This window comes from Nerophis lumbriciformis, linkage group LG23, assembly GCF_033978685.3.
Source record: "Nerophis lumbriciformis linkage group LG23, RoL_Nlum_v2.1, whole genome shotgun sequence".
NCBI lineage: Eukaryota > Metazoa > Chordata > Actinopteri > Syngnathiformes > Syngnathidae > Nerophis > Nerophis lumbriciformis.
The window spans coordinates 37,322,673-37,349,529 of NC_084570.2; the positions used below are offsets into that span (position 1 = coordinate 37,322,673).

Sequence of the window (26,857 nt, forward strand, 5' to 3'; positions counted from 1 at the left end):
TTTGTTTGAACATTTGATTTGTTTGAGTAACCTTTTGGGATGCAATCCACTTTATTCTCCACTATATTAGTAGTGTTTGAGAGCAGACCTAAACGTAAAAAAAGTACAACAGATGGCATCAGTTTGTGTTTTTTTGTGGTTGCTATGCCTAAATATAACTAGAAGACCTGCTTGTGCAAATACATGTTAAGTCCTACTAATAAATATTGTGATTGTTCGTCCAATATACCCTATTTTTATTGTACTTTCATAACAGAAACTAAAAGCTCAGTTGTTGTTGATGTGCAGGAAAGACGAGTGCTTTATTGGACACAGCGTCTTTGGTGATATTTGTTAGAATCAAGAAAATATCCCTAATAGTATTAATAAAGGAAATTCATAAATCTCAACAGCATAAACTGAATGTTGATATCACTAGCAAACATTGCTAAACAACAGCTAAATAATGAGACAAAATATGAACTTCACATCATAAAAACAACTGCAGACATGAATTGTAGATGAGACTAATATTTGTAGCAGGAAATCAACTTCAAACAAACGTATCCTTTTTTTCATTAGCACGGCACTGGTTATGGCAATCAAATACGTAACTTAGCGATGCACCAATAAGTCCAACTTTGTCTTTCACCGATAAAGTACTTATGATTCTGATAAATGTTTAATTTGTGAACCCCTCAGATGTAAAGACATGATGTGCCTCCAATCTTTTCTTCTCTAAGTACTGTGAGTGTCAAAGAAGTGAGGTAGCAGTAACCTCTGAGTGATAATAAATGGTTTAAACCTCTTAAAAATGTATTTTAGTGTAAAAATCCACTCCATCACTTTTTAAAATATTTTTTATGATTACTATTATATTTGCCTCCTAACCTTTCAAAATAAGTCGAAATCTGCACTGATGCAGGTAAATAAACAGTAGCCTAATGGGGCTGAGACCATCAACTGAAACCCACATGTGCCTCTAGGTCACGTGATTGCAACCCACCTATAGTGGATCTTTGACTAGTGTTTCTACAGCAGATTCCTAAAAAACAGCAGCGCATCCTGTCATTTAGAGGATCTAGGTTTTTTGTATTTTTGTGGAATAGATACTTGTAAACACGTGTCATGTAGACAATCTTTGATGAGCGTTTTTGCAGTGGGTCCTTTTTAAACAGCAGTTTTACAACAGTTTTCTTGTGCAAGTTCCTAAAAACAGAGGAGCACTCTTTGACAAATGCTTAGGTCCTTTAATACGGAAGAATGCGTCTGTCATATATTGGGGATCTTTGACGATTGTTATTTCAGCAAGTTCCTAAAAACAGAGAAGCACTCCTGTCATACGGAAAATCTTTGACAAATGCTTAGGTCCTTTAATACGGAAGAATGCGTCTGTCATATATTGCGGATCTTTGACGATTGTTATTTCTGCAAGTTCCTAAAAACAGCCGAGCGATTAGAGCAGGGGTGTTAAAGGTACAGGCCGGATAAGGCCCGCGAAGAGGTTTTATCCGGCCTGCGGGATGAGTTTGTTAAGTATAAAAATTAGCAGAAAATTTTGAAAGAAAGAAATTGCTGTTCTAAATGTGTCCACGAGATGTCGCAATAGCAATTCTTTGCATCTTTGTAGATAATGCTACATATGTTAAAAATTTAAAAAATAAACCACGTTAGTGCACCAGTCGAGGAAAATGAGCAAACTACATAAATGACATCCTGTAATTGGATTTTGATATTAATATTTTTTCTTGATGGATTGAAAATTAACACCAATGAGTTGACTGATGAACATTATCACATAATTTATTCAGAAAGTATAAATAACGACAAATAAAGGTAGAATACTATTAACTACAACATCCATCCCTCCATCCATCCATCCATTTTCTACCGCTTGTCCCTTTTGGGGTCGCGGGGGGTCACTGGAGCCTATCTCAGCTGCATTCGGGCGTTAGGCGGGGTACACCCTGGACAAGTTGCCACCTCATCACAGGGCCAACACAGATAGACAGACAACATTCACAGTCACATTCACACACTAGGGCCAATTTAGTGTTGCCAATCAACCTATCCCCAGGTGCATGTCTTAACCGCAACATGTAAGTGTGAAAAACCCCCCAATAACATTATGATTTGTACATTTTCAGAATGTGCTTGTTCTATTTTTAAACAAAGAAAACAATTTGAAGTTGTCTTTATTTTTAAGTTATCGTGTCGTGATTTTACCAGTCCGGCCCACTTGGGTTTAGATTTTCCTCCATGTGGCCCCCGATCTAAAATGACACCCCTGGATTAGAGGAACTTTGAGCATAATAATACATTTTCGGGTGAAAATATACATATAAAAAATATAAATTTTTGTCCGTGGCACTTTTATTACCCAGTTAGTCAAGGTGGGTATTAACATCACAAAAAATAAACTGTTTAAGTAGCACAGAATTACATAACATAAATAAAATAGAAAAACAAAGAATGTATACATGAAATAGACAATATTCTTTCTACATAAAATAAATGACATAGCTGTGCAAATAATACAAAACGTATCAAACTCAGATAAAAAATAAATTTGCAGGCAGGCACTTTTTAATTCCCAGCTACTGTCTTATTGTAAAACACCAATGAGAATGAAAGTTAGCATTTAGACAGGCTATACTGTAGCAAACATGTCTGCCACAATCATGTGTGTTCTTAAATGTCATACACATTAAATTAAATAATTAAATACACATCTTAAATAATTAAATACACATCTTCCAGTTATGATTTTGGTTTACATGGTAAACAACTCAGATGAATGTTTTATCCAGACGCATACATTTGTCCAAATGTTGCTAAGTAGGCGCATTGTGGGTTTCTTGGAAGTCGTCTACATCGCTAAAAGAAAAATCTAAGGAAGAGAATCCCTCTGCCATCTTCCACTAGTTTTTTAAACATAAAAATCTCCCGCTTGAATATTCCCTCTTCTCTTCTCCGACTCTCTCGTCGTCATTTGGGATGTCTGTTGTGATTTCCCTTCCTGGTTCCATGACTCGCCCTATCTTGCCCCTGATTGGCCTGTCCCTAAAGTTTTGCCTTAGTCTTAACCAATTGTGACTCATCATAGTAAACAACCAATCATGGATGGTCTTATATGTAAACCAACCAATCATCATTGATGTTTCCCGTATAGTTTGTCCCCTGCCCGTGTAGTTACACTAGTCCACATCTTTCTTTCTCTTCTCTCTCTTTCTTCTTTTGTAGCATGTCGCTTAGCTAACTGCTACATGGGTCTAAAAATAGCTAAGCTACGGAAATCGCTATTTGTTTAAAATGTAGCGAAACCACTGCCAAGCTACTGGGAAATGTAGTTAAACTACGTAGCTTCGATTTGAAGTTAATTATTTTTAATGGAAAATTGTACTTTTAACCACTGCAGCCGTGGACCGGAATGGATTATCAAAAAACGCACTAATTACGGGAAAACCGTAGTTGTTGGCGAGTAAGCAGAAGTTGGCGTTTCACTTAATAGTTGGTGACTTGTCACACGGGTCGCTGGTGGCACAGTCAGACTCCATATTTACTTGTGTGTTGTTGTTGTGGGTCAGTGCAGTGGGGGTGGGAGGAGGGTTTAATAGCGCATGAAGTGTTGCGGGGGAGAACAAGGAACACAATAAATAAGCGGCGTTTGGTCATTTTAACGTGAAATAAATTATATCGATATTACGATATTTTCTAAAAAAATAAAAATTTCTTCTCATATTTCTAGGTGTAATGATTGATGATAAAATGGACTGCTAATCTCATATTAAAAATATACAACATAAAGTAGCAAGAAATATTTCTATAATGATTAAAGCTAAATATGTATTGGACCACTTGGTGTTCTCTACTGCTCACTAGTGTTACATATCTGAGTTATTGTGCAGAAATATGGGAAATAATTACAAAAGTACGCTTCAGTCACTAAGTGTGTTACAAAACAAATCAATTAGAATAATACATCATGTTGGATATAGAGAACACTAAAACTCTTTATTTATTTAATCGAAAATACTGAAACTCCACGATATTGTGAATTTGCAAACAGCTAAAATTATGCACAAAACAAACTAACATGCCAGCCAAGAATATACAACAATTCTTCTCAACAAAAGAGGATGAATACAACCTGAGAGAAACATGTAATTTAAAACATTTGTATGCACGCACAACACTTAGAACCTTTAGTATATTTGTATGTGGAATTAAATTATGGAATGGATTAAGTAAAGAAATCAAACAGTGTACTAATATGATCCAATTTAAGAAACTGTCAGTGTTTACAAAGAAGAAGAACCATGATAAACATTCTGAACTTATTGATAATCTTATTTATCTCACCATATGAAATACAACAAATTATTTATTTATTTACTTTTAATGTTATTTATGGAGTATAATGTGAATACATTCAGAACAGAAAGTGAAAAAAAGTGTTAGCAACTGCTATGTAATGGAAAAAGGGTAGGATTAAATAAGCTCCGCTTCTTCCTACTCCTTTTCGAACATGTAGAAAAGAGAAACTGGAAATTGTCATGTATCATGTTGCAACAGTCTGCATGTTGGAAATAAACTCAAACCATTTATTAAAATATGCAGGACATTTTAATATCACCTATTGATCGATTTCACAACCTTTTCAATTGACCGACTTGTCCTCATCTGAAGGTGTGCACAAGCTGCGAGGACAACGCTGGCACCATTGGGTTTTGTGTGGAGTGTGGAGAATGGCTGTGTCAGACCTGCGTGGAGGCCCACCAGCGGGTGAAGATAACCAAAGACCACAAGATTCGCACAAAGGAGGACGCCAACACGGGCACCGGTAAGATGACCCGGGAACAAAATGGAACTTACACAGTTTGGTAAACGTGAAACGTCCTTCACCCTCTCTTCCTGTCTTTCAGCAGAGACTGTCGCCGTTCCTGGCCCCGGGCCCGTTTTCTGTCCCATCCACAAGCAAGAACCTCTGAAGCTCTTTTGTGAGACCTGTGACACTCTGACCTGTCGGGACTGTCAGCTGCAGGAGCACAAGGAGCACAGGCAAGTACCGTAGTCTTGAGTCCCGGACTGTAGTCTGTTGTTGTTGTTTCCACTGACAAGAACTGTACATGTTTGCTTACTTTGTCACTTTGCATCATTATGGGCCTGCTGCAAGCAGCAGTGAATGGGCGCTTGCAAAGCAAGCAGCCCATATTATTATTGTTCATACTTCAAACTTTATTATTCTTATTCCGTACGTTTCTTTTACGCTTAATACGAGACGAACCGGTCAACGAACCCCCACATATGTTATACCGTCGGAAAGGTCTCACTTGCCACTACAGCAGTACTTTGAATTGGGAACATTTCGTGTTACCATGGTGACGCTATTCACGAATAAACAAAAAAAAAAATGGGCCAATTGAATGGGCACACTCATTGTAATGGACTATTAATCTGAGACAAAGGCCAAAAAGACAAGATTACCTTCTCTTGTAGCTCAGCCATTCTTTCACGTTAAAGTTAAAGTACCCGGTACCCATGATTGTCGCACACACACCAGGTGTGGCGAAATTATTCTCTGCATTTGACCCATCACCCTTGATCTCCCCCTGGGAGGTGAGGTGAGCAGTGAGCAGCAGCGGTGTCAGCGCCCGGGAATCATTTTTGGTGATTTAACCCCCATTTCCAACCCTTGATGCTGAGTGCCAAGCAGGGAGGTAATGGCTCCCATTTTTATAGTCTTTGGTATGACTCGGCCGGGGTTTGAACTCACGACCTACAGATCTCACGGTGAACACTTTAACCACTAGACCACTGAGCAGGTAGCTCGGTGCTTAACGTCTCATTTTGTTCATACCTTTGTCTACTTTAACCCTAGCTAAAAAGTTTTGACGTCCAATTTTTGATTTTGGCTGGATGGCAATCGGAGTGCCTTAGCTTGCCAACATGCTAACATTGCATGCTAACTTTTGCCGCTACTTTTGCAACCGTTTACACCAGAGTTATAACTTGGTATGTGACGTTTGTTACCTGTTAGCATGCAAATGATAGCATGCTGGCAAGCTAACTTAAGCATGCCAAGTTTTTCATCTAATTTTAAACTTTTTTCTCTTATTTACGCAGCCATACACCTTTGAGTCATATAACTTGGTATATGAAACTGTTATCATGCTAACGTTTTTACACATGCTAAATGTTAGCATTTTAATATGGGTATGCTAATGTTTTAGGCTAGCTGTGTAGCTCATTTTATACTGTTACACCAAAAACTCTCGGGTTCAGACACTCGGCACCATCTTAAAAGTACGGTGGCTTCCTGGGACCCCCGGCCAGAGGTCCAGGGCACAGATAGCAGGCCCATCAAAAATGTTCTAGTTATTTATTATTGTGTAATGTAGAAAGTTAGAAAAGGCTTGATCAAGTGAAATTAGTCGGAACAATGATAGGTACAAAAAACACTAACCTGACATTGAAGAGGAGGAGTACTTGTTTTTGGCAGCACCTAGTGGCCACAATAATTCATGAAGTTAAGCTCTTGATGCAGTAAATTGAAGGATGCAGATATGTTTGTTACTGGATACTTTCTAATACGCTTGTACCTTAGAGACTTTGTGTTAGTAATGTGCAGCTATAATCAATGTGATACTTGTTTATATTGACACGTGCTGTTTTAGACTGCAATATTGTTCAATGTTTATTTCTCATGTCTAGCTTGTGTGCTGTTGTGTGCTTAGCTGTTGTGTAGCTGCTAGCTCCTAGCAGCCTATAGCCTAACATGTTTACCTTTTGTAAATGACTTTAGTAAAATAGAAGAAATTGTGTGCTTATTGAAGGACATTTAGATGTTAAAGGGGAACTGCACTTTTTTTTTTTAAATGTTGCCTATCTTTCACAATCCTTATGTAAGACAAGAACAAATATGCTTTTATTTTTTTCATGCATTCTAAGGCATAAAATATGGCACGTACAAAAGTGGCTAACAATTCAGCTAATTAGAGTACGCTATTCCGCCCTCTAAAAAAACATCTACAAACCGCTAACAATACTTTATTTACATTTCTTAACCTGAATATTAACCAAGCTTTAGCGATATTGTAATAACGCAGACAACGTTTTTTTGGTGGCGCATTGATCACTGAGCGCTAACTAGCTTCTGCTGCTATATTGACATATTGAGCCGGTGAGCTGCTGCATCGCCTCTGAGCTTGTGAAAGTTAATTATCGTTACAAATCATGTCTCTCACCTGCGAAGTAGAAAGTTGTGGCCATAAACTGAGAAATTGGTCAACTTGGCCTCTGAGATGGCGAAAAAGACATACAAATACACTTGTTTGCACCCAACTTTTTAAAAATTATTTCTACCTCCGGGTGGATATAATTAATTCTTCATTTTAACGGGAAGATATAAACATCCCATCAGTCTTTATTCAAGTGAGAGCAGACATTGTACAGTAGGTGATTGATTTATTATGTTCTTGTTTAGTACTTAGCAATGCTGCTACATGATGTTTAGCTTCTAAAACTTGTAGATCATCTTTATTATATTTAGGCTCAAAAATAGAAGTATCTGGATCATCGTTTGTCCCAGAGTAGTTTTTGTTGTCTCTCATGAAGTCTGACATGATTAGTAGTCTTGTTGTTGTTTAAGGGAAACATGAACATTGTGGTGAGTCTTTGAGCAAAACATGTAAATATGTTATGCTATTATGCATATTACTACAAACCCCGTTTCCATATGAGTTGGGAAATTGTGTTAGATGTAAATATAAACGGAATACAATGATTTGCAAATAATTTTCAACCCATATTCAGTTGAATATGCTACAAAGACAACATATTTGATGTTCAAACTAATAAACTTTTTTTTTTTTTGCAAATAATCATTAACTTTAGACTTTGATGCCAGCAATACGTGACAAAGAAGTTGGGAAAGGTGGCAATAAATACTGATAAAGTTGAGGAATGCTCATCAAACACTTATTTGGAACATCCCACAGGTGAACAGGCTAATTGGGAACAGGTGGGTGCCATGATTGGGTATAAAAGTAGATTCCATGAAATGCTCAGTCATTCACAAACAAGGATGGGGCGAGGGTCACCACTTTGTCAACAAATGCGTGAGCAAATTGTTGAACAGTTTAAGAAAAACCTTTCTCAACCAGCTATTGCAAGGAATTTAGGGATTTCACCATCTACGGTCCGTAATATCATCAAAGGGTTCAGAGAATCTGGAGAAATCACTGCACGTAAGCAGCTAAACCCGTGACCTTCGATCCTTCGGGCTGTACTGCATCAACAAGCGACATCACTGTGTAAAGGATATCACCACATGGGCTCAGGAACACTTCAGAAACCCACTGTCAGTAACTACAGTTGGTCGCTACATCTGTAAGTGCAAGTTAAAACTCTCCTATGCAAGGCGAAAACCGTTTATCAACAACACCCAGAAACGCCGCCGGCTTCGCTGGGCCTGAGCTCATCTAAGATGGACTGATACAAAGTGGAAAAGTGTTCTGTGGTCTGACGAGTCCACATTTCAAATTGTTTTTGGAAACTGTGGACGTGGTGTCCTCCGGACCAAAAAGGAAAAGAACCATCCGGATTGTTATAGGCGCAAAGTTGAAAAGCCAGCATCTGTGATGGTATGGGGGTGTATTAGTGCCCAAGACATGGGTAACTTACACATTGTGAAGGCGCCATTAATGCTGAAAAGTACATACAGGTTTTGGAGCAACATATGTTGCCATCCAAGCAATGTTACCATGGGCGCCCCTGCTTATTTCAGCAAGACAATGCCAAGCCACGTGTTACATCAACGTGGCTTCATAGTAAAAGAGTTCGGGTACTAGACTGGCCTGCCTGTAGTCCAGACCTGTCTCCCATTGAAAATGTGTGGCGCATTATGAAGCCTAAAATACCACAACGGAGACCCCCGGACTGTTGAACAACTTAAACTGTACATCAAGCAAGAATGAGAAAGAATTCCACCTGAGAAGCTTAAAAAAATGTGTCTCCTCAGTTCCCAAACGTTTACTGAGTGTTGTTAAAAGGAAAGGCCATGTAACAGTGGTGAACATGCCCTTTCCCAACTACTTTGGCACGTGTTGCAGCCATGAAATTCTAAGTTAACTATTATTTGCAAAAAGAAAATAAAGTTTATGAGTTTGAACATGAAATATCTTGTCTTTGTAGTGCATTCAATTGAATATGGGTTGAAAAGGATTTGCAAATCATTGTATTCCGTTTATATTTACATCTAACACAATTTCCCAACTCATATGGAAACGGGGTTTGTATGTATATATATATATATATATATATATATGTCTTAATAAGGTTATCCAAAAAATAGTGCTCGATACCGTAGTAGAGCGCAATATATGTACCGGTATGTGTGGGGGAAAAAAATCACAAGACTATTTCATCTCTACAGGCCTGTTTCATGAGTGGGGTACCCTCAATCGTCAGGAGATTTATATATATATATATATATATATATTAGGTGTGTAATGGTACACAAAAAGTTCAGTTCGGTACGTACCTCGGTTTAGAGGTCTTGGTTCGGTTCATTTTCGGTACAGTAAGAAAACAACAAAATATAATTTTTTTTGGTTATTTATTTACCAAATTTGTAAACAATGGCTTTATCCTTTTAACATTGGGAACACTATAATAATTCTGCCCACGTTAATCAACATTAAACTGCCTCAAGTTGTTGCTCAGATTAAATAAAGTGACAAAACTTTTCTTCTACATATAAAAAGTGCAACATAAAACAGTTTCAAGTCAACTCATCATGCTTAATTTATTAGAGCATTTGGGAATCCTGTAGTTCATTTTTATTATGTAATTGTTATATTTTTATCAACATGTGATAGCAGGGACACTGCCATTCAAAACTAGGCTGCTCCATTACTAATGATTAATGTAACTATAGCTGAAAAAAATAGTACAATAGCAATAGGAGAGACTATTCATCCATGAACACCATGGAGTTCATGTAGGCTTAATGATGCAGTTACATTACTATATCAACTATCAAAGACAGAAACTATTCATTTAACATAATGTCCTTTTGTGCTGCTTCAACACAGCTCAAATAACACAGAAAAAGGTCAAGTGAAATAACAGACAGACAGGGCTTTGCTGTCCGTAACACACACGCACGCACGCACGCGCGCGCACACACACACACACCGCACAATAAGCTAACACACACACACCGCACCATGAATTAACACACACCGCACAATGAGCTAACACACACACACACACACACGAACACACGCCGCAAAATGAGCTAACGTTACGCTAAAAGCTAATTAGCCTTCACCTCAAGCCAGGGCTGCGAGCGAGCTGCGCTGCAGTTTGTTTCTAGAACGTCAACGGGCTCATAGTGATGTTACTAGTAGTTGACTGGGAGGTGTTTATTTTAATATCACCACATGGGCTCAGGAACACTTCAGAAACCCACTGTCAGTAACTACAGTTGGTCGCTACATCTGTAAGTGCAAGTTAAAACTTTCCTATGCAAGGCGAAAACCATTTATCAACAACACCCAGAAACGCTGTCGGCTTCGTTGGGCCTGAGCTCATCTAAGATGGACTGATACAACGTGGAAAAGTGTTCTGTGGTCTGACGAGTCCACATTTCAAATTGTTTTTGGAAACTGTGGACGTCGTGTCCTCCGGACCAAAGAGGAAAAGAACCATCCGGATTGTTATAGGCACAAAGTGTAAAAGCCAGCATGTGTGATGGTATGGGGGTGTATTAGTGCCCAAGACACGGGTAACTTACACATCTGTGAAGGCGCCATTAATGCTGAAAGGGTACATACAGGTTTTGGAGCAACATATGTTGCCATCCAAGCAACGTTACCATGGACGCCCCTGCTTATTTCAGCAAGACAATGCCAAGCCATGTGTTACATCAACGTGGCTTCATAGTAAAAGAGTGTGGGTACTAGACTGGCCTGCCTGTAGTCCAGACCTGTCTCCCATTGAAAATGTGTGGCGCATTATGAAGCCTAAAATACCACAACGGAGACCCCCAGACTGTTTAACAACTTAAGCTGTACATCAAGCAAGAATGGGAAAGAATTCCACCTGAGAAGCTTCAGAAATGTGTCTCCTCAATTCTCAAACGTTTACTGAGTGTTGTTAAAAGGAAAGTCCATGTAACACAGTGGTGAACATGCCTTTTCCCAACTACTTTGGCACGTGTTGCAGCCATGAAATTCTAAGTTAATTATTACTTGCAAAAAAAAATAAAAAGTTTATGAGTTCGAACATCAAATATCTTATCTTTGTATTGCATTCAATTGAATCTGGGTTGAAAAGGATTTGCAAATCATTGTATTTCGTTTATATTTACATCTAACACAATTTCCCAACTCATATGGAAACGGGGTTTGTACATTACATACATACTTACAGCATGTATTTAAAACTATGATGGAGGTTTTTAGAGGGCTGGAGCGACTGCCATTAATTCCATTGATAGCTGACTTTTGCTAAAGTTTATTTTCAAGTTAAAGTGCATAAAACAAAGATATGTCTTCTTGTCTTACATAGGGATTGTGAATGATAGGCACAATTCCAGAAAAGGGCCGTTCCTCTTTAACTAACTGTACATCTTTGCACAAGTAGAAACGCTGCAGGACTGCTTGTATCGCACATGACATCACACATTTTAGATGCAAACACGTATCATCTCATACGTGATATCACAGCGATGTCGTCAGTATCGGATGTGAAACCCCTTAGTTTTGTTAGCACATTGATTCATCGGGAGTTCTTGATGACCACAAGCGTTATTTTAAACTGTAAAATCAGGTACCAGTTCCTGGAGGAGGCTTTTCTCAACCACAAAGACATCATTGAGACCTCCGTGGGCAAACTGCAGGACAAGAAAAACTACGTCCACTACTCGGTCTTACAGATACAAAACAGGTGAGTGAATTATTTATTGCGCCTCTCATGCGCTGGTCACCTGACCACCCTGCCTGGAATTACCACAGTTATTCCGACCTTTTTTTCTCTCCCAAATCCAGGTTGAAAGAGCTGAACGACACCCATAAGAAGGTGGAACACGAGATCAAGATCGCTGTGTTTACGCTAATAAATGAGATCAACAAGAAGGGCAAGTCCTTGCTACAGCAGCTGGAGGTAAGACGGACCATTTGAGCTGAAAGGTTCACACAATAACGGTGTTTAAGTAAAAATTCTGGCTAATATCTGAATGATGGCGACTTTGTGTCCAGACTGTGACCAAGGAACGCAGTGCCAGGCTGATGGCCCAGCATAAGGATACGGCCCAGCTGGCCCAGCAGATCCACCACGTGCTCAACTTCTGCCGTTGGGCCATCTCCTCCGGCAGCAGCACGGCGCTGCTCTACAGCAAGCGGCCGGTATGTTGTTTGCTTGCACCTCGGCATTGGGAATGGGAAACCTTTTTTGCATGCATGCTATAGAATTTGACATTTTCAATGATGATAATGTTAGTAAATACATTTGCGATCAAAAGTTTACATACACTTGTAAAGAACATAATGTCATGGCTGTCTTGAGTTCCCAATACTTTCTACAACTCTTATTTTTTATGATAGAGTGATTGGAGCACATACTTGTTGGTCACAAAAAACATTCATGAAGTTTGGTTCTTTTATGAACCTTAGCCACAGAACTTTCCTCCAGAAGGTCTTACCCAGCAATATGTTTGGAAGAGAAAAGGTGAGGCCTTTAATCCCAAGAACACCATACCTGCCGTCAAGCATGGTGGTGGTAGTATTATGCTCTGGGCCTGTTTTGCTGCCAATGGAACTGGTGCTTTAAATGGGACAATGAAAAAGGAGGTTTACCTCCAAATTTTTCAGGACAAGCTAAAATCATCAGCCCGGAGGTTGGGTCTTGGGGCGCAGTTGGGTGTTCCAACAGGACAATTACCCCAAACACACGTCAAAATTGGTAAAGGAATGGCTAAATCAGGCCAGAATGAAGGTTTTAGAATGGCCTTCCCAAAGTCCTGACTTAAACGTGTGGACAATGCTGAAGAAACAAGTCCATGTCAAAAAACCAACAAATTTAGCTGAACTGCACCAATTTTGTCAAAAGGAGTGGTCAAAAATTCAACCAGAAGCTTGTGGATGGCTACCAAAAGCGCCTTATTGCAGTGAAACTTGCCAAGGGACATGCAACCAAATATTAACATTGCTGTATGTATACTTTTGACCCAACAGATTTGATCACATTTTCAGTAGACCCATAATAAATTCATAAAAGAACCAAACTTCATGAATGTTTTTTGTGACCAACAAGTATGTGCTCCAATTACAAATAAATTAGAGTTGTAGAAGTGATTGGAAATTCAAGACAGACATGACATTTTGTGCTTTACAAGTGTATGTAAACTTTTGATCACGACTGTATATAGTAAAATGGTGTGCTACATGAATTACATGTACATAATACATGTGTGTCAAAAGTCAACCAAAAGAGGTTGGAAGATGAGAATAAATCTTGTGTAGAAATGTTTGGTTTTCCACATTTTCTTTTTGGGCTAGCGTGCCGATAGAAATGTGCCTCCTTTTTTCATCTTTCGTTCTCTTCTTTTTCTCAAAGGGAGCTCACATGCCTTAAACTAGTAAAGTTGCAATGGCCAAGCAAGAGAGTTTTAATGGGATTCAGCAGTCAACAACAAAGTATTGAATATTGGTACTCTGCTTTCAGATCCTGTACCAGATCCGCCAGCTCTTCAAAGCCAGAATAGAGCAAGCGCCTCTGTCCAATGGGGAAGTGCGATTTTTCTGCGACCCCACCTTCTGGGCCAAAAATGTGGTGAATCTAGGTATGGAGACTACCTACGTTTTGTCGATTCGTTGGCAGGAAGTTAGGTTTCCATCCGTTTGTTCAGGAGCACACGTTTCAGTATACAGAACACAAAGTACCTACATCATCTTAAGACCCTCTACTGCAGTGTTTCTTAACCATAGGGCCCATTGTTGGGCAGCGAGCGCCCTCTAGAGGGCCGCGGCGTACTCAGCTGTAATACACTTTTCCACCACTTGTGGCAGTAATTACAATATCAAACAAACAAAAGAAGTCTGTTGCTCAAGCTTTATTTCATTTCACTTAAGCTTTTTTTTTATGAAACTTGTATATTATTTTTATTTATTCAAATGTTTAATTACTTAATCAGAATTCATTGTATTTATGAATTAATTTTGTTGAAGTTTAGAGAAGTTTCTTAAGCGCAAAAATTATGATTAAAGTGGTGAAGCTGTATTTTCATTTCACTTCAATTTTATTGACAGTTTTAAGAAAATTGTATATTTTTTATTTATCATTAATTTTGTTCAAATGTATGTATTTTAGCAGTCTAAAAAAATACATTTTAGTAAAGAAAGATATATATTATATTATTAATTTAGTTAGATGTTATTTATTTTAGCACCGTGTAACTGTACTAACATGTATTTCCTGTTAGTCCTTTCTTTTGCAGTATATTGTGATATACTTTTTTATTTATCCCGCAATGGGGAAATTATTTTTGTAATCAGCCTGACCTAAGCCTTGATAATATCTGTGATTAACACATGCTTTTCATATCATTTGACAAGGTTGTAAACTATGACGTATGTTAGACACAATTATTGAATATTCAGTGTTAATATTTGAGTAGACCCCTCTGTAGTGGAAAAGTTGCCCCGAGTTCTAAAAGTTTAAGAACCCTTGCGCTATTGCACACTTCGGCAAACTACTACCCGTTAAGCTTTTGAACCTGACCCGCCAAACGTCCAAAAAATTGTTTTTAAACTTTTACATCAAACAGTAGCCTGCAATAGAGTGTGCAATGTTATTTTCAAACTACCGTAAATTTAGAACCATCAAAATGATTCCAGTGGTATTAACGAGAGAGTATTGTGAGTGTGGGTGCTCGTTACGTTGATTTTGAGCTACCAGTCGATCACCAGGCATAAAAAAAACAGACATTACCTGTCATATATAGAATTTAATCGAATCATGTGTTGCTCAAAGATTCACAGATGATTTACCAACTCATATTCTTATCTTCAATAAAGCAGGGAATATTTATGCTTTTAATGGTTATAACCTTAAACATGTTAACAAAAGATGTCTATGTAAAATTAACGAGTTAACTCATGTGATTAATCACAAAAAAAGATTGCATTAACCATGTACACACTTAGATTAAACCATGCAGTGATCAGTACAAAAAGGAGTGAGGAGACTCCCACTGCTGTGCTCGCTGGCAAATTTCACTCCAAAATGCATCCTGAAAGAACTTCAGACGAAACTGCTATCAATGTTTGTCTGATCTTGAATGGGATTGTGCTGCAAATTTTAATTTCCCCTCGGGGATTAATAAAGTATTTCTGATTCTGATTCTGATTCAAATAAATGACATGCATTCAAGTAGAATTTTCCTGAATGACATTCTGACAATCAAATGTTGGGGTCTAATATTTGTGATTTCTCAATTTCCAGTATTTCCTGTGAGAATACATGAAATTGAAATCCCAGCAAATGAAAGGTTGACTAGCAGCCTGGAGCAGATTGAGTTGTGATGGTCCACTGTGAGTCCAAAACAAGTGGTCTAACATGTGGTCTGACCCTAGGTAATCTGGTCATCGAGAAGACACCCCCGGCCCCGCAGCCGCTCACACAGCCGCCCACTTCGCCGGGCCAAGGCCATCCTGGCAAACACCCTGGCCAGATCAGCCTGGCGCAGTTGAACCGTATGAACCAGTTGCGCGAGGCAGGCTTCGGCCCCAAGCCACCGCAGCCGCCGCCACATCAGCCGCCGCACGCGCCGCCACACCCGCAGCATCAGCAGCACCCACAGCACCCCACTCATCATCATCATCAGCAGCAGCAGCAGCAGCAGCAGCAGCAGCAGCAGCAGCAGCAGCAGCAGCAGCAGATGCAACAACAGATGCGCCTCGCGTCCCAAATGTCCCAGCAACATTCCAGACCGACGGTCCAGCCCATGGTCCAGCAGCCGGTATTGCAATGTGTCAACTTTTTACGAAGCTAAAAGCATGCTGTGTGTAACCAGTCACACCTTTTTGTGTGACCCTCCAGCCTCCCAGACTCATCAGTATGCAGCAGCTCCCGCGTGGGCCCATGGCACTCAATGGTGGACCCTTACCCCCAATGTACTCCCCGCACCACATGCGTCTACCCGCTCCACCGCAGGGCAGGATGCCCTCAGCGCAGCAGCTCCGACACAACGGCCAGCAGTATCCCAACATGATGCAGCCACACCTTCAGCGACAGGTACTACCACCTTTTCATCTGTTACAAGTCCCTCGTGCATTTGGATTTAGGAAAAATAACTTATTTGAAAAAACTTGCACTTTTCTTTATATTTTTTGTGTAGTTTTACACGCACACGATGTCGCTTAGAACACTAAGCGACAAGTCAACTTAAAAAAACCTTGTTTCTCTAGACGTCCCAGATATATACATTGTAAAATTAGTTATTCACACAGAAATATTTATTTACATACCTTAATTGTTTCCAAACAGTGTCTGTACACGGCAGTAAAACGGCTGATCAAACAAAACAGAAGTCATCGTCATGGACCCACTAGCTGCAGAAGCTAGCTCTCCAATCAGCTAAACAGACTCAAAAAGAGGAGTTGTCCACTCCCGGTTAGCTCTCCAATTAGCTAAACAGACTCAATAAGAGGAGTGGTTCACTCCCGGTTAGCTCTCCAATTAGCTAAACAGACTCAATAAGAGGAGTGGTCCACTCCTTGCTAGCTCTCCAATTAGCTAAACAGACACCATAAGAGGAGTGGTCCACTCCCGGCTAGTTCTCCAATTTGCTAAACAGACTCAAAAAGAGGAGTGGTCCACTCCTGGCTAGCTCTCCAATTAACTAAACAGACACCATAAGAGGAGTGGTCCACTCCCAGCTAGTTCTCCAATTAGCTAAACAGACTCAAAAAGAGGAGTGGTCTACTCTCGGTTAGCTCTCCAATTAGCTAAACAGACTCAATAAAGAGGAGTGGTCCACTCCCGGTTAGCTCTCCAATTAGCTAAACAGACTCAAAAAGAGGAGTGGGCCACTCCCGGTTAGCTCTCCATTTAGCTAAACAGACTCGATAAGAGGAGTGGTCCACTCCCAGCTAGCTCTCCAATTAGCTGAACAGACTCAAAAAGAGGAGTGGTCCACTCCTGGCTAGCTCTCCAATTAGCTAAACAGACACCATAAGAGGAGTGGTCCACTCCCGGCTAGTTCTCCAATTTGCTAAACAGACTCAAAAAGAGGAGTGGTCCACTCCTGGCTAGCTCTCCAATTAGCTAAACAGACACCATAAGAGGAGTGGTCCACTCCCAGCTAGTTCTCCAATTAGCTAAACAGACTCAAAAAGAGGAGTGGTCTACTCTCGGTTAGCTCTCCAATTAGCTAAACAGACTCAATAACGAGGAGTGGTCCACTCCCGGTTAGCTCTCCAATTAGCTAAACAGACTCAAAAAGAGTAGTGGGCCACTCCCGGTTAGCTCTCCATTTAGCTAAACAGACTCAATAAGAGGAGTGGTCCACTCCCAGTTAGCTCTCCAATTAGCTGAACAGACTCAAAAAGAGGAGTGGTCCACTCCCGGCTAGTTCTCCAATTAGCTAAACAGACTCAAAAAGAGGAGTGGTCTACTCCCGGTTAGCTCTCCAATTAGCTAAACAGACTCAATAAGAAGAGTGGTTCACGCCCAGCTAGCTCTCCAATTAGCTGAACAGACGCAAAAAGAGGAGTGGTCCACTCCTGGCTAGCTCTCCAATTACCTAAACAAACACCATAAGAGGAGTAGTCCACTCCCAGCTAGTTCTCCAATTAGCTAAACAGACTCAAAAAGAGGAGTGGTCCACTCTCGGTTAGCTCTCCAATTAGCTAAACAGACTCAATAAAGAGGAGTGGTCCACTCCCGGTTAGCTCTCCAATTAGCTAAACAGACTCAATAAACAGGAGTGGTTCACTCCCGGTTAGCTCTCCATTTAGCTAAACAGACTCAATAAGAGGAGTGGTCCACTCCCAGCTAGCTTTCCAATTAGCTGAACAGACTCAAAAAAAGGAGTGGTCCACTCCCGGCTAGTTCTCCAATTTGCTAAACAGACTCAAAAAGAGGAGTGGTCCACTCCTGGCTAGCTCTCCAATTAGCTAAACAGACACCATAAGAGGAGTGGTCCACTCCTGGCTAGTTCTCCAATTAGCTAAACAGACTCAAAAAGAGGAGTGGTCCACTCCTGGTTAGCTCTCCAATTAGCTGAACAGACTCAAAAAGAGGAGTGGTCCACTCCTGGCTAGCTCTCCAATTAGCTAAACAGACACCATAAGAGGAGTGGTTCACTCCCAGCTAGCTCTCCAATTAGCTGAACAGACTCAAAAAGAGGAGTGGTCCACTCCTGGCTAGCTCTCCAATTAGCTAAACAGCCACCATAAGAGGAGTGGTCCACTCCCGGCTAGTTCTCCAATTAGCTAAACAGACTCAAAAAGAGGAGTAGTCCACTCCCGGCTAGTTCTCCAATTAGCTAAACAGACTCAAAAAGAGGAGTGGTCTACTCCCGGTTAGCTCTCCAATTAGCTAAACAGACTCAATAAGAAGAGTGGTTCACTCCCAGCTAGCTCTCCAATTAGCTGAACAGACGCAAAAAGAGGAGTGGTCCACTCCTGGCTAGCTCTCCAATTACCTAAACAAACACCATAAGAGGAGTAGTCCACTCCCAGCTAGTTCTCCAATTAGCTAAACAGACTCAAAAAGAGGAGTGGTCCACTCTCGGTTAGCTCTCCAATTCGCTAAACAGACTCAATAAAGAGGAGTGGTCCACTCCCGGTTAGCTCTCCAATTAGCTAAACAGACTCAATAAAGAGGAGTGGTTCACTCCCGGTTAGATCTCCATTTAGCTAAACAGACTCAATAAGAGGAGTGGTCCACTCCCAGCTAGCTTTCCAATTAGCTGAACAGACTCAAAAAAAGGAGTGGTCCACTCCCGGCTAGTTCTCCAATTTGCTAAACAGACTCAAAAAGAGGAGTGGTCCACTCCTGGCTAGCTCTCCAATTAGCTAAACAGACACCATAAGAGGAGTGGTCCACTCCTGGCTAGTTCTCCAATTAGCTAAACAGACTCAAAAAGAGGAGTGGTCCACTCCCGGTTAGCTCTCCAATTAGCTAAACAGACTCAATAAGAGGAGTGGTTCACTCCCATCTAGCTCTCCAATTAGCTGAACAGACTCAAAAAGAGGAGTGGTCCACTCCTGGCTAGCTCTCCAATTAGCTAAACAGACACCATAAGAGGAGTGGTCCACTCCCGGCTAGTTCTCCAATTAGCTAAACAGACTCAAAAAGAGGAGTGGTCCACTCCCGGTTAGCTCTCCAATTAGCTAAACAGACTCAATAAGAGGAGTGGTTCACTCCCATCTAGCTCTCCAATTAGCTGAACAGACTCAAAAAGAGGAGTGGTCCACTCCTGGCTAGCTCTCCAATTAGCTAAACAGACACCATAAGAGGAGTGGTTCACTCCCAGCTAGCTCTCCAATTAGCTGAACAGACTCAAAAAGAGGAGTGGTCCACTCCTGGCTAGCTCTCCAATTAGCTAAACAGCCACCATAAGAGGAGTGGTCCACTCCCGGCTAGTTCTCCAATTAGCTAAACAGACTCAAAAAGAGGAGTGGTCCACTCTCGGTTAGCTCTCCAATTAGCTAAACAGACTCAATAAAGAGGAGTGGTCCACTCCCGGTTAGCTCTCCAATTAGCTAAACAGACTCAATAAAGAGGAGTGGTTCACTCCCGGTTAGCTCTCCATTTAGCTAAACAGACTCAATAAGAGGAGTGGTCCACTCCCAGCTAGCTCTCCAATTAGCTGAACAGACTAAAAAAAAAGAGTGGTCCACTCCCGGTTAGCTCTCCAATTAGCTAAACAGACTCAATAAGAGGAGTGGTCCACTCCCGGCTAGTTCTCCAATTAGCTAAACAGACTCAAAAAGAGGAGTGGTCCACTCCCGGTTAGCTCTCCAATTAGCTAAACAGACTCAATAAGAGGAGTGGTTCACTCCCATCTAGCTCTCCAATTAGCTGAACAGACTCAAAAAGAGGAGTGGTCCACTCCTGGCTAGCTCTCCAATTAGCTAAACAGACACCATAAGAGGAGTGGTTCACTCCCAGCTAGCTCTCCAATTAGCTGAACAGACTCAAAAAGAGGAGTGGTCCACTCCTGGCTAGCTCTCCAATTAGCTAAACAGCCACCATAAGAGGAGTGGTCCACTCCCGGCTAGTTCTCCAATTAGCTAAACAGACTCAAAAAGAGGAGTGGTCCACTCTCGGTTAGCTCTCCAATTAGCTAAACAGACTCAATAAAGAGGAGTGGTCCACTCCCGGTTAGCTCTCCAATTAGCTAAACAGACTCAATAAAGAGGAGTGGTTCACTCCCGGTTAGCTCTCCATTTAGCTAAACAGACTCAATAAGAGGAGTGGTCCACTCCCAGCTAGCTCTCCAATTAGCTGAACAGACTCAAAAAAAAGAGTGGTCCACTCCCGGTTAGCTCTCCAATTAGCTAAACAGACTCAATAAGAGGAGTGGTCCACTCCCGGTTAGCTCTCCATTTAGCTAAACAGACTCAAAAAGAAGAGTCGTCCACTCCTGACTAGCTCTCCAATTAGCTAAATAGACACCATAAGAGGAGTGGTCCACTCCCAGCTAGTTATCCATTTAGCTAAACAGACTCAAAAAGAGGAGTGGTCCACTCCTGGCTAGCTCTCCAATTAGCTAAACAGACACCATAAGAGGAGTGGTCCACTCCCAGCTAGTTCTTCAATTAGCTAAACAGACTCAATAAAGAGGAGTGGTTCACTCCCGGTTAGCTCTCCATTTAGCTAAACAGACTCAATAAGAGGAGTGGTCCACTCCCATCTAGCTCTCCAATTAGCTAAACAAACTCATTAAGAAGAGTGGTTCACTCCCGGCTAGCTCTCCAATTACCGGTAGCTGAACAGACACCATAAGAAGAGTGGTCCACTCCCAGCTAGTTCTCCATTTAGCTAAACAGACTCAAAAAGAGGAGTGGTCCACTCCTGGCTAGCTCTCCAATTAGCTTAACAAACTCAATATGAAGAGTGGTTCACTCCCGGCTAGCTCTCCAATCAGCTAAACAGACTCAATAACTGCACGGTGACGTTTTCGTGAATTTACTGAGGAATTTGTGAAACTAAAACAATACAAAATGAATGCCATTGTAAGTTTATAATACTAACACAGACACTTGTAAACCTGTTAGCATGTTAGCTAATGCTAACGATGCTAGCTTGATTACATTACGATATCACATACAAAAAAATATACATGAAAACACTCCTACAGACATCACTCATGGGACGGTTTGGTAAATAAGAATTGTTTTAGTTGTATTGTAAAACTTTGCTTGGAGTGATGAATGAAGAATCCTTACGAGTAGAAACGCTTTTGTGCGAGTAGAAGACAGAATGGCACTTCTACTTCCGGTTCAATGCTTTAAACAGCAGGAAGCACTTGCAGGCATTCAGTAGTGAGCAAACTCACCCAAAGATGGCGCCATAGCACAAATAGTAACACCATTTAAGTGTCTCTGCACGTGTTTAATGAAAGATATTTGCTATTTATGGCTGTTAGCAAAGAGAAATCCATAAATATATCATATCAAATAGGGCTGCAATGATTAGTGGACATTGTCAACAATAAAATTTGTCGCCGGCAATTATATTTGTTAACAATAACCGTGACGTCATCACTCGCGTTTTTCTGGGCGGAAGTGGGTCACTCGCAAAAACATGGCCAGTGCTAACATGTAAAGTTTGAAGTTCTTCTTATTCTCGTTAAAACCTAAAAACATTGCTCATTTTGCAAAGCGGACCTTGTTTTGATGTACGCCAGCATTTAAACATGTTGGACATTTGGAGGGAGGATGCGGTCTCAGCCTGGGTAAGAGTGTTAGCTTCTACCTTGCGAGCTAGCTAATAAGAGTGAGACTAAGTTGTGTGAAAAATAACTATCATTTTACCCAAAGTCAGCTAGCTAAACTTTGTCTACATCAATTCAAGTAAGTTTTAAAACAAGGTCAATTTGCATTGTCGTAAAAAAAGGCACTTTAACACACTGGAACCTCGCAGACACACACACACACCCCAAGTCGGAGGTATCATAATATTAAACATACAATCTATTAAATAGCCAAAATTTTAAGAATTAATCAAATATATAATTCTACACATTGAGTCTGTTAGAGTGTTAATGAATAATCAAGATTTCAGTGTGTGGCTTTTTAAACATCACAAAATGTTTCTTTTAGTAGAAGTTAGGTTTTTTGTTGTGTTGTTTTCATTGCTGCTATTTTAACTGTTTTTAAATACATAAACAAGGGGAAAAAATGGATCACTTTGCCTTTCCTTTCTTTTAAATGGACAACATTTTATTAGTCATTTTAATTTGTGTACAGCAGCACAGTTAGAGTACAAATAGATATTTATGAATGAACGTCTTTGTTGTTAGTAAGCACATGCCTAAAATAACTTAAGCTGCATTTAGAAGTCAATGGGAAAATTAGAACCATTAAATATGTGTACGTTTTATTATCTGATTAATCGACTAATCGTTAAGATAATTGTTGACTGATGGACTATCAAAATAAAAAGGCGCACTGCCGATGAGCGGGTCTGTTCAGGTCTATTTTCATACAAAAGGCGCACCGGATTATAAGGCGCATTAAAGGGGTCATATTATGATTTTTTACTACTTTAAAACACTTCCTTGTGGTCTACATAACATGTAAATGCATAGATTTTAGTTTACAGACCATCTTCAAATCGCTTTCTGACAGTCGCTTCAATGTGCGCCGTTTTGTGGGCGGTCTTATTTACGTGCCTCCACATTGACAGCGTCTTCTTCCCGTCATCTTTGTTGTACCGGTAGTTTTTAGCGCTTCCATAGTGAGTCTACTGACAGATATAAGTTAGAACTGTACGTTACTTTGTTATAAATGGCAACAGTGGAGGATGAATGTCCCACAACAAGAGGATAGAGAAAAAGAAGGAGCTTATTGACTATGGTGCGGACTAAAAGTTTCAGGACTTATGCAGATCCCAAATTCACATCAGCAGGTACCAATGAGTAAGGAAAGTTTTGCATAATATTGCGAAACAAAACACCAGATAATGTCTCCTAATAGGTGCGTTTTTGGTGTCCTTATTCCCACACCATAATAATACCGTATGTTGAAGGACAGTACGTCTGAATATGGTAGTCGTAATGCTCCGACAATCCATCAAGCGATGTAGCTGACCAAAGTCGTACTAAAACATTTTGACAGATTTATGAGTGCTGTATGTAATGTTCTATATTCTCAATGAAACAAAAAAGTTTTGGTGTTGCTTGCTAGCGTCATTTATTGAACAGGCGTCAACCTGCAGTCCACACCTATCTCTCATGTGTGACTGCCATCACACTGGTCACATTACACCATGTACCAAATAAAACTGCTTGGAGGTCGGTAAGCACAATCAGAATTAATACGTACATTAGGCGCATCTGACTGACTATGCGGTGCACTGTCAATTTTTTGGAAAATGAAAGGATTTTAAGTGTATCGAAAAATGCGGTAATTAACAAAAATATTTGTGTTTAAATACACGCACAATGTTTATTCAGCCTTTTTGTTGGGACTTTCTTGACAAATTTCACGTTCCAAAGGCCCTCCGCCACTGCTCGAGGATTGCCGACTTGTGGGAACACTGTTTTAAGCAACATAATGAATATTGTTTAATAATAGTGATTTAAATACTGACAAAAATAACAATTATTATTACTTTGGCTGTAATTGGGTTGTCCTATTCTGTTATACATACGGTCAATTATGTCCAATTGGTGCCATTTGCTTGTTATATTCATCTCAAAATAAACCTCATTTTGTTGTCTTTTTCCAGCCTTAAATTTGATAATACACATATCGAACTACAGTCGTGGTCAAAAGTTTACATACACTTGTAAAGTCATAATGTCATGGCTGTCTTGAGTTTCCAATAATTTCTACAACTGTTATTTTTTGTGATAGAGTGATTGGAGCACATACTTGTTGGTCACAAAAAACATTCATGAAGTTTGGTTCTTTTATGAATTTATTATGGGTCTACTGAAAATGTGAGCAAATCTGCTGGGTCAAAAGTATACATACAGCAATGTTAATGTTTGGTTACATGTCCTTTGGCAAGTTTCACTGCAATAAGGCACTTTTGGTAGCCATCCACAAACTTCCGGCAAGCTTCTGGTTGAATTTTCGACCACTCATCTTGGTAAAATTGATGCAGTTCAGCTAAATTTGTTGGTTTTCTGACATGGACTTGTTTCTTCAGCATTGTCCACACGTTTGAGTCAGGACTTTGGGAAGGCCATTCTAAAACCTTAATTCTAGCCTGATTTAGCCATTTCTTTTTCACTTTTGACGTGTGTTTGGGGTCATTGTCCTGTTGGAACACCCAACTGCGCCCCCAGACCCAACCTCCTGGCTGATGATTTTAGGTTGTCCTGAAGAATTTGGAGGTAATCCTCATTTTTCATTGTCCCATTTACTCTCTGTAAAGAACCAGTTCCTTTGGCAGCAAAACAGGCCCAGAGCATAATATTACCACCACCATGCTTGACGGTAGACATGATGTTTCTGGGATTAAAGACCTTACTTTTTTCTCCTCCAAACATATTGCTGGGTATTGTGGCCAAATAACTCAATTTTTGTTTCATCTGACCACAGAACTTTCCTCCAGAAGGTCTTATCATTGTTCATGAGATGTCAGATGAAACAACATTTTTGCTGTTTTCAGTAGACCATAATAAATTCATAAAAGAACCAAACTTCATGAATGTTTTTTGTGACCAACAAGTATGTGCTCCAATCACTCTATCACAAAAAATAACAATTGTAGAAATTATTGAAAACTCAAGACAGCCATTACATTGTTTTTTACAAGTGTATGTAAACTTTTGACCACGACTGTACATAAATGTGTACTGGCTGGTTTCAAGCAAATGTATGCCATATTCAAATGACCAAAGACGACCTTATATGAATACCAGGACTGAAAGTAACAGGAGTGAGTTTTGAGCATATACAGTTTTTGCCTTAAAGCGTGAGGGCCGAATGCACTACCGACCTGACAAGTCGGAAAGAGATGATACAGTATTATCTGCTCACAGATGCTACCTGGTGGCTGTTTGAGCACACTGCAGCTCATCCTGGGGAGTCCCACTCCTTAATGCTTATGTCACACGCAGGATTCTCACAGGAGTGAGGCATAAATCCAACCCTACCTACTGTAATTAACAAATACATTAAATATAACCACAAGCATGTTACTGTGAATAAACAACATTGTAGTTTTCTTCAAAAAAATAAGCCAGCTGCAATAAATGTAGTGGCAGTAGTTATTTGGAAAGCAATAACAGGGAGTGAATGTGCAAATGAAGCTAACATGGACAGATGGTAACTGTGAGTCACACATGCATCATGTATACAAAATGTACACTTGCATGTAAGACCAGGTAAGAGAACCGTGCCCCTGTTTGTTTCTGTGTCCAGATGTCGTTAGAATCTGAGATGAGCCACCAAAGGTTTCGTTTCTTACTGCAATCAGGGGTTTGGTACCTTTTTCCTACTTTTTCTCATTTGTGCATCCTGTGCAGCATGTTTTGTCACCCCCATATAAATGCATGATCGGCATCTACGTACGCTGAGCTCGCTCGCTGAGGGAGTAATGTTTCTTCCTGTTTTGTTCCCCCCCGCTCCAGCATTCGAACCCCGGCCACGCCGGACCTTTCCCGGTGGCGTCGGGCCACAACGCCAACCCCACTAGTCCCACCAGTGCCAGCATGGCTGGAGCCCACAGTCACAGAGGGCCTGCCAGCCCCGCCATCGGCCCCGCCATCGGCCCCATCGAGCTCATCCCCTCCGTCACCAACCCGGAGAACCTGCCCTGCCTACCTGAGATCCCGCCCATTCAGGTGTGTAAAATGGACTCTTCAAATGCATCATGAGTTAGAATTTCTCACGTAACTAGCTTGACACATAGAGTGCACCGGTATATTTCAGAAAAAAATATGTTTCCATATATTAGCCGCACCGGACTATAACCCTGCAGATATATACGTTGTGAAATGAGTTATTTACATAGAAATATTTATTTACATACCTTAATTATTTCCAAATGGTGTCTGAAACACGGCAGTAAAACGGTTGATCAAACAAAACAGAAGTCATCGCCGTGGACCCACTAGCTGCGCAAGATAGCTCTCCAATCCGCTAAACAGAATCAATAACTCTACAGTGACGTTTTGGTGAATTTACAGAGGAATTTGTGAAAGTGAAGCAATACAAAAAGAATGTCTTTGTAAGTTAATACGTTACGATAGCATGTACAAATATGCATGAAAACACGCCCACATGGGACGGTTTAGTAAGTAAAAATTGTTGTAGTTATATTGTGAAACTTACAAACATTGCTTGGTATGAGTAATGAAGAATCCTTTCGAGCAAAAATGCTATGGACGGTTTTACTTGTTAGCATACTAGCTAATGCTAATGACGCTAGCTTGATTACATTACGATGGCATGAACACACTCCTACAGGCATCACACATGGGATGGTTTAGTAAGTAAGAATTGTTTTAGTTATATTGTAAAACTTACAAACGTTGCTCGGAGTGACAAATAAAGAAGCAGTACGAGTAGAAACGCTATGGACAATTAGGAAACTGAACGGCACATCTACTTCCGGGTCAAAGCTTTAAACAGCAGGAAACACATTCTCCCAGCTGCATCTGCAGTGAGCGAACTTGTCC

The 26,857-nt window shown here is 40.4% G+C and overlaps 1 protein-coding gene across 6 annotated transcripts in view; it reads left to right on the forward strand.

The window, feature by feature from the left end:
• Nucleotides 1-26,857, forward strand: part of trim33 (tripartite motif containing 33) — a 150,308-nt gene that overhangs the window by 72,307 nt on the left and 51,144 nt on the right. For 2 of the 6 annotated variants that reach the window (XM_061985612.2, XM_061985614.2), the window contains exons 3-12: nucleotides 4,669-4,822; nucleotides 4,905-5,040; nucleotides 11,818-11,934; nucleotides 12,036-12,150; nucleotides 12,246-12,392; nucleotides 13,711-13,828; nucleotides 15,621-16,006; nucleotides 16,087-16,281; nucleotides 25,599-25,655; nucleotides 25,808-26,020. In XM_061985612.2, coding sequence (XP_061841596.2) covers nucleotides 4,669-4,822; nucleotides 4,905-5,040; nucleotides 11,818-11,934; nucleotides 12,036-12,150; nucleotides 12,246-12,392; nucleotides 13,711-13,828; nucleotides 15,621-16,006; nucleotides 16,087-16,281; nucleotides 25,599-25,655; nucleotides 25,808-26,020 — 1,638 coding nt within the window. The remainder of the gene's footprint in view (nucleotides 1-4,668; nucleotides 4,823-4,904; nucleotides 5,041-11,817; nucleotides 11,935-12,035; nucleotides 12,151-12,245; nucleotides 12,393-13,710; nucleotides 13,829-15,620; nucleotides 16,007-16,086; nucleotides 16,282-25,598; nucleotides 25,656-25,807; nucleotides 26,021-26,857) is intronic. The other 4 variants (XM_061985616.2, XM_061985617.2, XM_061985613.2 and 1 more) reach the window with 3 other exon arrangements.